The sequence below is a fragment of the Sabethes cyaneus genome, chromosome 1, assembly GCF_943734655.1.
Source record: "Sabethes cyaneus chromosome 1, idSabCyanKW18_F2, whole genome shotgun sequence".
Classification (NCBI taxonomy): Eukaryota; Metazoa; Arthropoda; class Insecta; order Diptera; family Culicidae; genus Sabethes; species Sabethes cyaneus.
The window spans coordinates 98,600,164-98,615,029 of NC_071353.1; the positions used below are offsets into that span (position 1 = coordinate 98,600,164).

At 39.4% G+C, this 14,866-nt stretch overlaps 1 protein-coding gene across 1 annotated transcript in view; it reads left to right on the forward strand.

Moving 5' to 3' along the window:
• Window positions 1–13,333: 13,333 nt before the first annotated feature.
• Window positions 13,334–14,866, forward strand: part of LOC128734146 (protein tweety) — a 33,092-nt gene continuing 31,559 nt past the window's right edge. The window contains exon 1 of the mRNA XM_053828189.1: window positions 13,334–13,492. Coding sequence (XP_053684164.1) covers window positions 13,334–13,492 — 159 coding nt within the window. The remainder of the gene's footprint in view (window positions 13,493–14,866) is intronic.

Here is a 14,866-nt window from a genome sequence, read left to right on the forward strand (position 1 = left end):
TTTGACCAGCGTTATGCTGCGGGAATTACAGCAATCTATCCGATCGCCCTTTCTGTAGATGGGACAAACCACACCCTCAATCCACTCATCCGGCAGCTCTCTCCCAAACCCCTGAAACCATCCAGTGATGTGTCGTTGCTGGCGGTTCTTGGCCATTCCTGCAGAGTTCCACCGGGAGTTGCTCCTTTCCGGTTCTAGCTCTGCTCGATCTCTGTCCCACCTCTGCCACTTTCACCGCTATTATGGCGCGTAAAAAGCTGGAAAGTCTTTGTTAATGCCTTCAACGCCCAATACTACTCTATGTGCTCTCTGGTCAGTTTTGAATTGCTGAAAATCGCATATCGTACGCACTTACTGTTCAATAAGCGTTAAACATGTAAGTGACATTGTTCAAGATTTTACCTAAGAGTCAATTCCAAGGCGTCGGACATTCAGCACATTGTGCCGTGGCACTTCAAAGATATCAAGCGGCACATCTCCGGTTCAATTTTACATATGAAATGGGAGCACCGCCAGGTGTCAAAATCATCTCGCACGGTTGCCAGATCGATAAGATTATAACGAATTTAACAAATCTTGCAGTTCGGCACTTGTACCGAAATCGGCATAGTTCGGCTCGTTTCAAGTCGTCTAACATAAAAACGGCTGTGCCGAGGTCATCTATACCTATAAAGAAGGATTTCTGTCTGTCTGTCTGTATGTTCCTTATAGAATCGAAAACTACTGAACCAATCGGCATGAAAGTATGTATCTAGAGGTTTTTTGGGGCCAAGAAAGGTTTTAGTGATGGTTAGAAACCCCTCCCCCCACTAAGAGGGGGGGCTCCCATACAAATGAAACACAAATTTCTGTATAACTCGACAACTAATCAAGCAAATAGAACAAAATTTGGCATGAGGGTGTTTTCGGTGACAAGAATTTATTCTATGGTAAATTGAGACCCCTCCCCTCTTTATAAGGGGAATTATAATTCCTCTCCTCTTTAAAAGGGGGGGCTTCCATACAAATTTCCTCATAACTCGAGAACTAAAAAATGAAACCAAATTTGGCAGGTGAAAGTTTTCTAGGGCAAGAATATTTTCTATAGTACATTAGGACCCCTCCTCACTTTAAGAGGGGGGGATCCTGTACCATAGAAACACAATTTTCTTCATAACTCGAGAAGTAATTAAGCAAATGGAACCAAATTTGGCATGTGGGTGTTTTTGGAGACAAAAATTTTTTCTATGATGAATTGGGACCCCTCCCCGTTTTAGGAGGGGGGATCCTATACAAATGAAATACAAATTTCCTCATAACTGAAGAACTAATCAAGCAAATGGAACAAAATTTGGCATGTGAAAGTTTTTGAGGGCAAGAATATTTTCTATGGTGAATAAGGACCCCTCCCCACTTTAAGAGGGGGGGCTCCTATACAAACGAAAAACAAATTTCCTCATAACTCTAGAACTAATCAAGCAAATGGAACCAAATTTATCATGTGGGTGTTTTTGTAGGCAAGAATATTTTCTATGGTATATTTTCAATGGATTTCCCCACTTTAAGAGGAGGGGGGCTCCTATACAAATGAAAAACAAATTTCCTCATAACTCGAGAGCTAATCGAGCAAATGGAACCAAATTTGACATTTAAGTGGTTTTGGACGCAAGATTTTTTTCTATGGTGAATTGAGACCCCTCTCTTCTTTAGAAAGCGAGTTATGGCCCATCTCCTCTTTAAAAGGGTGGGCTTCCATACAAGTGAAATGCAAATTTCCTCTTATCTCGGGAACTAATCAATCAAATGGAACCAAATTTGGCATGTGGGAGATTTTGGAGTCTTGAATTTATTTTACGATAGTTAGAGACCTCTCACCCCTGTGGTAGGGGGATATGGACTCTCATACAAATAAAACAGAAATTTTTGCGAAACTCAAAAACTAATCGAACTCGAGAAATTCGAGACTCTTCCATAAAACATTAGTCAATACAAGACCACAAAAACTATCTATAGTAACACTAGATCATTCAGGACGAGACGGTCGCGAGTGTTGCCGGTGACCCGCCGTCGGAAGCGCCTTCCACTGGGGGGCTTGCAAAACTCGAGATTGTGACAAAGATCATCCGAGATTCATGATTTATGTACAACACAGGTTAATTTGTGGCAATACGAAGTTTGTCGGGTCAGCTAGTTTCCAATAAAGTAAATTTGAGAATTAAGCTTAGTAGTTACCTGAAAAGAAAACAGCACGAGAAAAAACCCTAAAAAATTGTTTTTTTGAGCCTTTCCTGGCCTAGTTTTAGTCTATATTTTTTCAGCTGCATATCCCGCTTTATCAAAACAGTATCGGGATGAAATTATCGATTTATCATAATATCGACGTCGTAAGTATCGATGAAATATATCGAAATATCGGCCTTCGAGTATCGATATCGCGGGTATCGATACGGTATCGCCCAATCCTATTGTGTACAACACATTAAAACTTACAGTAATTCATAACGATTTTAACCAAGTTAATTAATTTATTATGTCCTAGAGTATGGTATATCATACCCCGTTTTTAACCGTTATGTGTTCGGCTGGGTACCCGGGTACCTTTTGAAACTTTATAGCCTCGAAAAACAAGGTTTACGACAACTCAGCCAGCTAAAACTCGTAGAATGCTCCTAACTAGTGGGAATAAACCATTTGTCATCAACAGTGTGCCTGTAGCAGCAGGGGGGGTCGAGGGGGGGGCCTTCGAATTTTTTTACCCCATAAGTGTTCGGATGGGTACCCGGGTACCCACCGAAATGAAATGCTTCTAACTTTATCAATTCTTGACCGATTTTGGATCTTGAACCGTCAAAAGATTGGAAAATTTGTCTATTTTTAGAGCATGAGACTTACCAAGCCTGGGACCACGTCTGGTTCCCGTAAATCCGGAACTCCGGGACCATGTTCCGGATCCAAAACAAATGTGTACAATTGTCAATAAAACCACACAAAATTGGTATCAAAATTCATGAAATCACTCCAGGAGTTGATGTTTATCCATTTTGAGTCCATTTAACGAGTTGTCTTCGGAATGGCCACTCCGGAGCAGGTTCCTGTGGTGCCTTACGGGACCGCTAACATATTTGGATAGAAAACCCTAGCAATATGTATATCAAAATTCACGAAATCACTCCAGGAGTTGAGTTTTATCCATTTTAAGTTCATTTGATAAGCTGTCCCTGGAATGGCCACTCCGGAGCAGGTTCCTGTGGGGCTCTATGAGACCAGTAACATGTTTGAATTAAACCCTAGCAATATGTATATCAATATTCGTGAAATCACTCCAGGAATTGAAATTTATCTTTTTTAAGTTCAGTTGATGACATGTCCTTGGAATAGCCATTCCGCGGCAGGTTCCTGTGGAGCCTTATGAAACCATTAACATGTTTGGATAAAAACCCCAGCAATATGTATGTCAAACTTCATGAAATCACTCCAGGAGTTGATTTTTATCCACTTTGAGTCCATTTGATGAGTTGTCTCCAGAATGGCCATTCCGGAGCAGATTCCCGTGGGGTCCTATGAGGCCACTAGCATGTTTGGATAGAAACCCTAGCAATATGTATGTCAAAATTCATGAAATCACGCCAGGAGTTCATTTTTATCCATTTTGAGTCCATCTGACAAGTTGTCCCCGGAGTGGCCATTCCGAGGACAACTCGTCAAATCGACGTAAATGGACAAAAATCAATTCCTGGAGGGATTTCATGAATTTTGACATACATATTGCTAGGGTTTCTACCCAAACATGTTAGTGGCCTCAGGGCCCCATGGGAATCTGTTACGAAGTGGCCATTCCGGGAACCACTCATCAAATGGACTCAAAGTGAATAAAAATCAACTCCTGGAGTGATTTCATGAAGTTTGACATACATATTGCTGGGGGTTCTAACCAAACATGTTACTGGTCTCATAAGGCTCCACAGGAACCTGTTGCGGAATGGCCATTCCGAGGACATGTCATCAACTGAACTCAAAAAGGATAAATTTCAATTCCTGGAGTGATTTCACGAATTTTGATATACATATTGCTAGGGTTTCCATCCAAACATGTTACTGGTCTCATAGAGCCCCACAGCAAGCTCTGGAGTGGCCATTCCGGACACAAATCATCAGATGGACTCAAAATGGATAAAACTCAACTCCTAGAGTGATTTCGTGAATTTTGATATACATATTGCTAGGGTTTCAGTCCAAACAGGTTAATGGTCTCATAAGGCCCCACAGGAATCTGCTCCGGAATGGCCATTCCGAAGACAACTCGTTAAATGGACTCAAAATGGATAAACATCAACTCCTGGAGTGATTTCATGAATTTTGATACCAATATTGTGTGGTTTTATTGACAATTGTACATATTTGGTTTGGATCCGGAACATGGTCCTGGAGAATCGGATTTACGGGAACCATACGAGGTCCCAGGCTTGGTAAGTCTCATGCTCTAAAAATAGACAAATTTTCCAATCTTTTGACGGTTCAAGATCCAAAATCGGTCAAGAATTGATAAAGTTAGAAGCATTTCATTTCGGTGGGTACCCGGGTACCCATCCGAACACTTATGGGTGTTAAATTTCCCGTACACATAACGGTTAAAATCTATTTACTGCTGAATTTCAATAGTTAGCATTATTAATATATCACTACAAGCGAGATAAGACATCAATCTGATGTGTGTGTGAGATAATCTGTCAGTTTTTGTCATTTCATCTGTATTCTCAACAGTGCAGAGCTGTAAAAAATGGCAGCAAATAAGTTAAAAAAATGGCGAAAAAAACTTTGCCTCCAAAATGCATGAAAATGTCTACATTTTGTGACGAATCATTAGCTGAAGTGTAAAATGGTATAAATATGTAAAGTTTATCACAAAGTTTGATAAGAAATATTTAAATGTAACTTGTAATTTGTTTCTTTGAAACTGAGCGCATGAAATAAAAAACCTGCGATATTTTGAGCCTAAAACCATTCCAAATGACGATTTTAAGTTTCCTGCGATATTTTGAGCCTAAAACCATTCCAAATGACGATTTTAAGTTTCCTGACACATTCGAGCCATAAAATAATGGATAATACAGTTTCACTTGATTTTGTCCAAATTTCGGTATACTCGGGTCATAACTGGGTGTTTTCGTCCGCCATATACCTACACGCATGATTTCGTCCGCCATGGCGAATGGTTCGGTTAACTGCCGGAAGGCCGCTCGCAAGGGCATAGAATTTTTTGACGTAGGACTACGTCTTTGTTTACTATCTGAGACTGGGTAGCACTTTGTGAAAACGAAAATAGAAGTGTAACGTTGGAATGAAAGATTTCAAATGCTAATAACTACTAAACTACTGCACGAAACTGAACAATTTATATGTCGTTGGAAAGAAAAAATGATCAGCAATTTTATGTAGGTGGCGAGAGAGCAATTTTATGGACGGCGTAAGAGGGGGGGGCTCCTATACAAATGAAACACAAATTTCCTCAAAACTCGAGAACTAATCAAGTAATTGGAACCAAATTTGGCATGTGGAGGTTATAGAAGGTAGGATTTTTTTCAATGTTATACTGAGACCCCTTCCCTTCCTAAAATGGGGGGGCTCCCATACAAATGAAATACAAATTTCTTCATAAATCTAGAACTAATCAAGCAAATGGAACCAAATTTGGCATGTGAGTGTTGCAGAAGGCAAGAATTTTTTCTTTGGTGAATTGAGACCCCTCCCCCCTTTAGGAGGGAGGGGCTCCCATACAAATAATATACAAATTTCCTCATAACTCGAGAACTAATCAATCAAAAGGAACCAAATTTGGCACGTGGGAGTTTTTGGAGGTAAGAATTTTTTCTATGGTGTATTGAGACCTCTTCCCCTTCCCCATTCGTACAACCATTAGGGCTGTATACCTTGTAGTTTTTACAAGTAAGCTTATATAATTACCTTCAATGGGAAATTTACCAAATTCAATTAGCTGCCTTAGTTTTTTTATCACCATCCGAAAAACTACAAGGTATACAGCCCTAAGGGTTGTACGAATGGGTGACGTAGGACTATATCAGATCATTAGATCAAAGACTAATGTAAACTGTATTTCTGGCATATGCATGTTTATAAGAATCTGTGAGTGCCGTTGTTTAAGTGAATGTTTAAAAGAGAAGAGCGAAATATTGAGATTCAATTCTTCATTGAATGCAATGGTGGCTTTGTGGGCACAACTTTTGGAAAATATTTAAATGCTTTTGGCAAGTTTGCTAACGTACGCTTGATATTTTTGCAACAACAATCAAGGGGGAATATGTCAATTTGACGTGAGCAGAGCTGCCAAAAGCATGTTATTTTTCCGATAGTTGTACCCACTAGCCGTAAAGCCCTATAAATGTATATCTTTATAGGGCTTTAACTAACCGCCATTAGGCACGCGAAAAGGTCGATAGAAATGGGACTAAATATCTATGTTGTTGGGCTAGGGACAACAAAGACCGACCGTAATAGCCCCCACATGGTAAAGTAAGGGCAAATGGCCAAAGCACTCCGTTTGCGACTGGCATGGTTTCACTACAGAGACTATTGATTACAGAGGCGACAAGGCACTCAAAAACCGCTAAATTTTGAATTAAAACGAAGAGTACTATCACAAATAAAAGTAACTCTCCGTTTTGATTCACAATTTAGCGGATTTTGAGTGCCTTGTCGTCTCTGTAATCCATAGTCTCTGTAGGTTTCACCCCTGCAGCCAGCCATTCAGTCATCGACACGGAGTTACACCTTTACTTCGGGGTTCCTGATTTGCCGACTCCCACGCAGAGTGCTGCTCGTGGGGCTCGTGGCTCAATTTTGTGCCTAAGTTTACAATTCGGTACCAACCGCCCAAAAGGGACGCAACTGCAGAATGTAGACGGACCGAATGAGGGTTTCTTTCTCTATGCTTTCTCTAACAAAAAATAACTCTCACCATGTCATAGCTACCCCATGTCTACACATGTTTTACGTTGATGATAAATTTAATATCGCTTAGTGAGAAAAATCGGTAAATAATTTATTATAGGGGGATTAGGGGCATAATGGGCACCCCCCTTTTATACGAAAATACGCATTTTGTAACATCATATGGCATGCGAATCACTGCTGTAGGTACTACAGCATCAAATTATCAAAAAATGGGTGATCTCTACTTTTAAAACACGGAGTTATATTAAAAAACTTAACTAGGTTCCCAGACGCTGAAAAAATTATAATTTTGGTGCACTACCAAATAAGCTTTTACGGTCATTTAAATATCTTAATCTATCAAGTGCACACTGCAAAATGATGTATACATTATATCTCAAATTTCACCTTCATTAAAGTTTTGATTTTATACTATAATTAGTGTAAAACCCCATTTTTACTTTAACTACTTGACTGGGGGCGAAATGGGCACCCTTAGGTGGGGTGAAACGAGCACTATGTCGCATTAACTAACCTGTCAGTTTCTTTGTTTATCGCATCAATGCTTGTTTACAGTGATGGTATGAATATGCCAAGGGAATACGGAAGACATAATTGATCAAAAAAGGCCTTGCAAGCGGCCTTGGCCACTATAAGGCTAGACGGAATATCCACAAAGCAAGTCGCCAAGTACCACGGCATTCTGCGGCAGACGTTAGCTCGGTATGTGGGGCCATACGAAAGGGCAATCTCGGGGCAGGAGTTGGACCAAATTGATTCCTTCAAAACTGTTTTCGTTCCCGCAACAGAACAAGACCTGGTGGTCCATATTTTGTATATTATTTCGATGTATTACTACCCGTGAAATCAGAACCCTTGTATACCAGCTGGCAGGGGGAAACGGAAAAGCATATGTCTTCAACACTAAAACACAGCTAGTTTAACACTAGATATACTAGTACCAGACCAGTCATTTTGACTGGTCGTGCAATTTCAATTTGAAATTTCTACAACATATAACGTTTGCTTTCAGAAACGATGTTATGACTTTTGTAGGTATAAGTAAAGAATACATTTGATGAACTTGATGTTACTTTATATATATTAGTAACAAATATAATTTTTGCTTTTGCCATTTATACCAGCACCAGTCAAAATGACTGGTGCAAGATTCTATGAAGAAATGTAGCACTTCGGGAGAACGGTGAGTCCGAAACATGAAATTATACAGTGAAGTGCTGTTCCTAATGGTTCTTGGCCATTATTGCAGAGTTTTGTCAAGAGTCGGTCCTTTTCGGCGGTTCTATTCTTCAACTGACCGATTTCTCGCCGGATCTCTTTGAGGTCGGAAGTCAAAACGCCTATAGGCTCTCCTACGTTGACTTTTGCTCCATTTCCTTTTGCTATATTGCAATTGAGATCCCTATCAAAGAACTGCCTCCACTCACCAACCACCTCGCGCTCGTTTGTGGCCAGGTTTCCCTGCTCGTTCCTACACATATCAGGCCTCGGTGTGTATCCTTTACGAGATCGGTTTACCTTCTCATAGAACTTGTGAATCTCACTAGCCTGAAATAGTGGTGCTAGCTCTCCTTCTGGCGTTTTGCGGCCTCACTGATGGCCAAACGTATCCTGCTCCCTTTATTTTCGAGGGTCGAAGCACCTGGCCACAGAGGAAAGCGCGTAGTACGCACGTGATTCTCAGCACCTTGCGGATTGCCTAATTACCAAATGTTTAACTGAGGAGGGTGGGTTTGTCGCAAGCTATATCCGTCGATTATTTTGAGCGTACGTGTACTGCTACTAGGTAATGATCTGAGTGGATATCCGTACCCCGTAGGGAGCGTACGTTGGTGATGTTCGAGAAAACCCGGCCTTCGATGAGAATATCCCAGGTAACCAATAAGCATTACCAATGCTATTTACATGCACGCCAATAAGCATTTAAGTCACCTTAATTGCTACTTAATTGCTACTTTGGCAAAATATACAGCTACTTTACTGCTAACCCTCTTATAATGCTGACAATGCTTGTTACCAGCTGATTACCTACAAGAAGATTTAAAATAGAATTTTGCATGCTAATTTACAACAGCTACGCATTCAAAAAGCTAATATACAGCAGCGTGCTGTTTAAAACGCCAGATATGCTAATAAGCGATTGATTTACTGCTTATGGTAATGCTTATTGGTTACCTGGGATGGTCGATTAGGTTGAATGCTAGTTGGTCAGGTGATCTCCTGGTGGTTTTGTAGATTTATGCGGGGAAAGAATGTGTTTCTGATCCCCAGGCCTCGGGAAGCTGCAAAGTTGATGCGTCGCTGGCCATTATCACTATATATTGCTTCCCTGTTGATCTGAGCGTTCATGTCCCCAATGATGATCATATCCCGTGGCGAGTAGCTATCGTATGTTACCTCTAGCTGGACTTCGAACGCTTTTTTCTCGTCGTCAGGTCTACCTTCGTGTGGCCAGTGCACGTTTATGATGGTGTAGTTGAAGAAACGGCCTATTATCCTCAACACACACATCCTCTCGGGAACCTGCATTCTGCCCATCACTATGAAGCCCGTTTTCAGCTCGTTGGTTGCTCCACTGTTGTGGCAAAATTGGGCCTTGCCGCCACGGATCCCCCACACCTTCCCGCCTTTGCAACATATCTCCTGTAGTGTCACAATGCCGAACTTTTGCGGTTCTAACTGAACGAGCAACATCCTGTCGCCATCCACGAAATTTAGTGATTTACAGTTCTAGGTAGGAAGCATCCATTCCAAATCCTTGTTTCATCGCCTTTGTCCATGCTAAATGTTCCGAGTTGAATTTTCTTGATTTTTCGTAATATTTTAGATAAAAATAGCTTGCCTTACTAGGGTTACGCTACCGAGTCTCATGATGGGGTTGCCATCGTATAGTGCCGAGACAAGACAGTGCCTCCTTGCCTGTCGGTATACGACCTTAGTTTCCACCAGGGTTGGTAATCACAACTCCGCTAAGGTTACTCCTATTCCGGCTGGTAGGGTAATCAACCTATTTTGGATCCCATCTGTAGCTGTACATAATTTGGACAGTTACAGCAAAATCAAATGGAAGTGTCCAAATTATGTACAGCTGCAGATGGGGTCCAAAACAGGTTGGTTACCCTACCACGAGGAAGTGGAGATAGAAGTTGCTGGATAAGAGGCTAAGGACCACTATAGGGCTGTGTTGCACATTATTTAGTCGTTCACCAACCTTTTCTTATCCACCAGTCATTTTGACTGGTCTTGGTATAAATAGGTATATTTAAAATGCTGGTATATCTAGTGTTAAGCGTCATCCGAAACATTCCTTGTGTGCTCCAGAGGCAACCTCCGCGGCTCAATTGGCTTTAAGCGGCTTGCGGTCAATAGTTTGTTCGACATTTTGACTCGTTTTATGTTTGTGTATGTATAGGTGTGTATGTGTATATGTGTATGTATGTGTGTATGTATGTGTATATGCATGTGTGTGTATGTGTGTGTGGTTGTTATACTTATATACACCCTTCAAGCATGTGTTTATAAGGGTGCTCATTATGCCCCAGGGGGTGCTCATTGTGCCCCACACACTGACCGATTTTTAGTTTTTGAAGCATGAATTTAATTTGCAGTTTTCGTCATCATGTCAATTATTTCTCAATTTGTTAACAGTATGCCTCTAATTATCGATAGTGAATGTATGTTTTGCAATGACGACACTTTAAAAATTCAGTCATTTTGGGTGCCTAAATCAGCCAAAAGTTAGGGTGCTCATTATGCCCCTAATACCCCTATGCCCGAAAATAATGCATGGGATTTTTTTTTAGTGATGCAAATAAAATTTGCACTCAATTATTTCTCGGGCTTAATCAGTTAAGTATATTTTTCCCAATTTAAAAAAAACTGCCCTTGGCACATGGGCTGGAATCGAACTCTTGCCAAAAGTAAAGCGTACCAAAATCGAACAGGTGCTGTTATAATAGAAATGTAGAAAAATCACTTGTTTTCTTCGCAGGTACAAAAAATTTGGTTATTAGAATAAATACCGTTTAACAATTTTCGAATCAAGAACAACAGCAATAACAAAATTTTTGGTTTGAGTTGGCTCTTGGTGATATAACAAACGTTTGTGCTGGTATCAAATAGCGAATTCATAAATTAACCTGGCTCAGGTCTATTAGCACTCAGTTTTAATCGAAGTGCTGCCAAAGAAGCGTTCATAAATTAACCGAGATAACATTTCGGTTCAACTGACAGCATTCAGTTTGAAGCGCAGGTTAAAATTGTCTAGCATTGCGGTTTACGGGTCGATCTGTCAAACTGCCCGTATCGTTCATAAATTTCGGGTACGAGTTAGCACGAACCCAGGTTAATTTATGAATTCGCTAAAAATGAGAGACACGCTACTAAGTATGAGAGATTCTCTTCGTGTCTCCTCTCTTCCGCTTTTCACGACGATGCAAATCGTCCGCAATGCGAATCATCGATTCTGCCAATTTCAAAAGCAGTTTTTTTTGTTTGAAACAAAAAATCTGTTCATGTAATTAAATTCGCTGTGTTCAAATTGACAAAAAGAATGCAGTATTTCCATTTTTATAAACAGAATCCAGCTTTTGGGCCCAAAAACTGCTTCTGAAATTGGGCTTTCCGACGAAAAGTTAATGACTGCTAGTTTCCCGTTAATTCTGCATGAAACGGATGCCTCCCTCATTTGCACATAGGTCCTTTTCACATGTTACGCGAGACTTTTTCTACTTGCCCCGATGTACTTTGTGCAATCTGGTTTCTCACAAGCTGAAGCAGTTACCCGTTTTTAGCACTTGCAGGGCGATTAAACTAGCATGGTGTGTGTGTGACATCCAAAAGTTTGACAAATTCGAAACCATTCGTCAACGGCAGTGAGAAATGAGATACTCCCTTATGTATATACATTGAAACATCGAAAGACGAATCGAGAGTTGGATGTAGGGCAAGCTAACCTATCGTGGACCCTCTACCTATAATGGACCCTCTGGTACAATTTTGGCGTTTATTAGCTTGTACTTCTTATTTCTGAGGATATATGATATGAAACAGAAAATATTAAATATAACACACATTTCAGTTTATAAAATTTTAGCTTCAAAGAATTACTAATGCCTTAAAATCGAAATTATCAACAAGTGAGGTACCATAACAGGATATTAATGTAAAACATGTTGCCACTAGTGGATCGTCTCCAAGCAAAATACAATAGAATTCCTATAATGGACCTGGTCGTTCTCCTATCATAAACCCCAAGAGTCCAAAAAAAATAGATAATAGATATTCCAGCTTCCCAACAAACATTTTTGTTGTATAATAGTTTTTCAAGCGCTTGTTTACTGGATATTGGCTATATAATGGTTGAATAAACTACTCTTCAAATAAAATGTTTTGTTGCGTTGTGATGTAATATGTACCATATGCAATGTATGTAATATGTAAAATATAGAGATTTACAACATAAATTGATCTTTTTCGGGCTTAATCGAAAGTTACTAATATTGTAAGTGCCTTAGGTTGGGTGTTTAGCATTACCAGTTAAAAATAATTCATAGAAGAAAACTCAAGCACTGAAGTGTCCACTAATGGTAATTTTACCCTACAATCTTTCTCACTTCCCTCTATTTCGCGCATAAGTGAACATGAGCTGATAGCATGTGAGAGAGTTTGTTTTGCATTATATCCCACTCTCGAAGAGATTCTCATCTTTCGCGCTGCCGCATACAAACTCTCCTCTTTTATGTTCTTTTTAGATGCTTTGCGAGTTTGGTTTGCCTGGCATAGATATGCTATGTACTATGCTGCCAGGACCAAGAACGAAAACAAGGGTGTGACCGAGAGCATAAAATGTTTTCTTCTTCACTTTTCGAGGAAAAAAATTGTAATTTACCTTTCCAGACTGCTTCAAGAGCTCTAATTAATAGCGCAAAAAGTGTGTAAACGTGCAAGGAGTATTAGTAACATGGAGTACGAACTTAATTAAGTCTGTAAGGACAATTAATAACGTCCTAAGTGTGTGCTGCAGAAAAACTCAAGTAAAAGATGACTTAAATCTAGTGGGTGCTTTGCTGGTAGCGTATGAGATTTTCCCCTTCTCGTCGCTGCATGCTGTGTCTCTGATCCTGGTCAACACGTCCTGGTTTCTTTTCTTTTTCTACAAAAGTATTGATGATTGCGAAAAGAACCGAGGGTACTATCGACTAAAATCTCTCCAATCGTGCACGAACGACAAAAATGTAACACAGCGCAAGAGAAGTAATACCTTCCCTTCGTTTGCATAATTGAAGACAGGATATTCATTTGCGAAGTCGAGTCATCCATTAGTTAAAATAGTGCCGAGTGTAACGTAGTATAAGTGCGTGTATATGTGTGATTGATTGGCACAATGCAGGGCTCTACACCACCAATCATGGGTTATCCTGAAGATGATGATCAATATAAAGTGCCATTGATCGCCAAACTATTACATGCGCTACCTCATTACAACATTACGTTTCATCGGATTAATAACACTTTTCGACCATCAAATGAAGTTTATCTCGAGGTATGTCATTATTATATATGTTTGAACGCAATTATTAGGTCATATATGTGAAGAAAAGCGATACATTGTATAGAAATAACCTAATGGGTGCTAGTAACTCATAAACAGAAATGGTTTATTAACTGCACTTCAAATATTTAATACCAATAGACCTTACAAACTGACCGCTGCCAGTATTCCAAGTTAGATATCTTAGATATGAATAAGCAACAGTACAAGTATGAGGTCATGTTTTGTATTTAAGTAACTTGCATTTTCAAGGATACTGAAAACTACTCATTTTTGTTTAAAAACATTTTGTAAGTGCTGATTGTGATCCATTGCAAAATCGAATTCACAATATGTAGTCATTTTTTGGCACTTTCAAATTCAATTCATATCCGGGTGGGTTGAAGTAAATTTTATTGCCATCATTTTCAGGTGATTGTCAACAGCAAACCGCATATTTAATCTAAATTAAATTTACGACATGGCTTCATATAGTAATGAGAAATAATGGAGTTTCTTTCGGCTTTACAGTCTTAATTGCAGCAGAAAAACGGTGTTTTTCTCTTTCACCAACGTTTCGAATAATTTATATTTTTTATCAAGGCTCGAAATGGACCATTTCTTTGTCAGGTGGCTCATCATTGCAAGGTCACTTAAACATCACATAAGGTACCCCGGAGCAAGTGGGACCAAAAAATTGCATAGTTAGAGTTTATTCGACTGTAGATAATACACATGTATGATAATTTTAAAATTCTTGCGGCCCAGAAACTCTTCAGTGATATTACTTCGAAGATTTAATTACAAAGAAGGACTATCGATTTACATAAAATGAATCTGAGAATTTTTTTAAAAACATGGCGATAGGTTCCATTTGCCCCATTTACCAGGGCAAGTGGGACCTATATTCAGATTGGAGTAAAAACTGGAGTTTAATATTACAGAAAATTGCGCATGTTAATAGGGGAGACTGCTGCAGGTTGAGACCAATTTTGTTTTCGGTCCATAAAATTTAATCAGAATGTTTTCATTATGAGTGTTATACATCATTGGAAAGGTATTTCTATTGTCTATACAGAAAAAATTGCAAAATTAGAAAATTAGAAAAATAAAGAAATTATGGTAATTTCCATGATGGCCCCAAAAATTTGCGATAAAAAATTGCTGCTGCAGGTTGAGTAATGAAAATAAAATCCATTTTATTTGTATACCCAAGTAACAAACCAATAGCAAATTGGTCTTATGCATTTCTTATAGTAGTTTTATCAAAGCATTGCAAAATCTATCAGGTTTTATAATGTTTTTCCACAAGTGAATGTTATCTTATTTGATTATCATTTCTGAAGTATGATTGAAGGAGACTTGAAGAAACACTCATAAAACTGA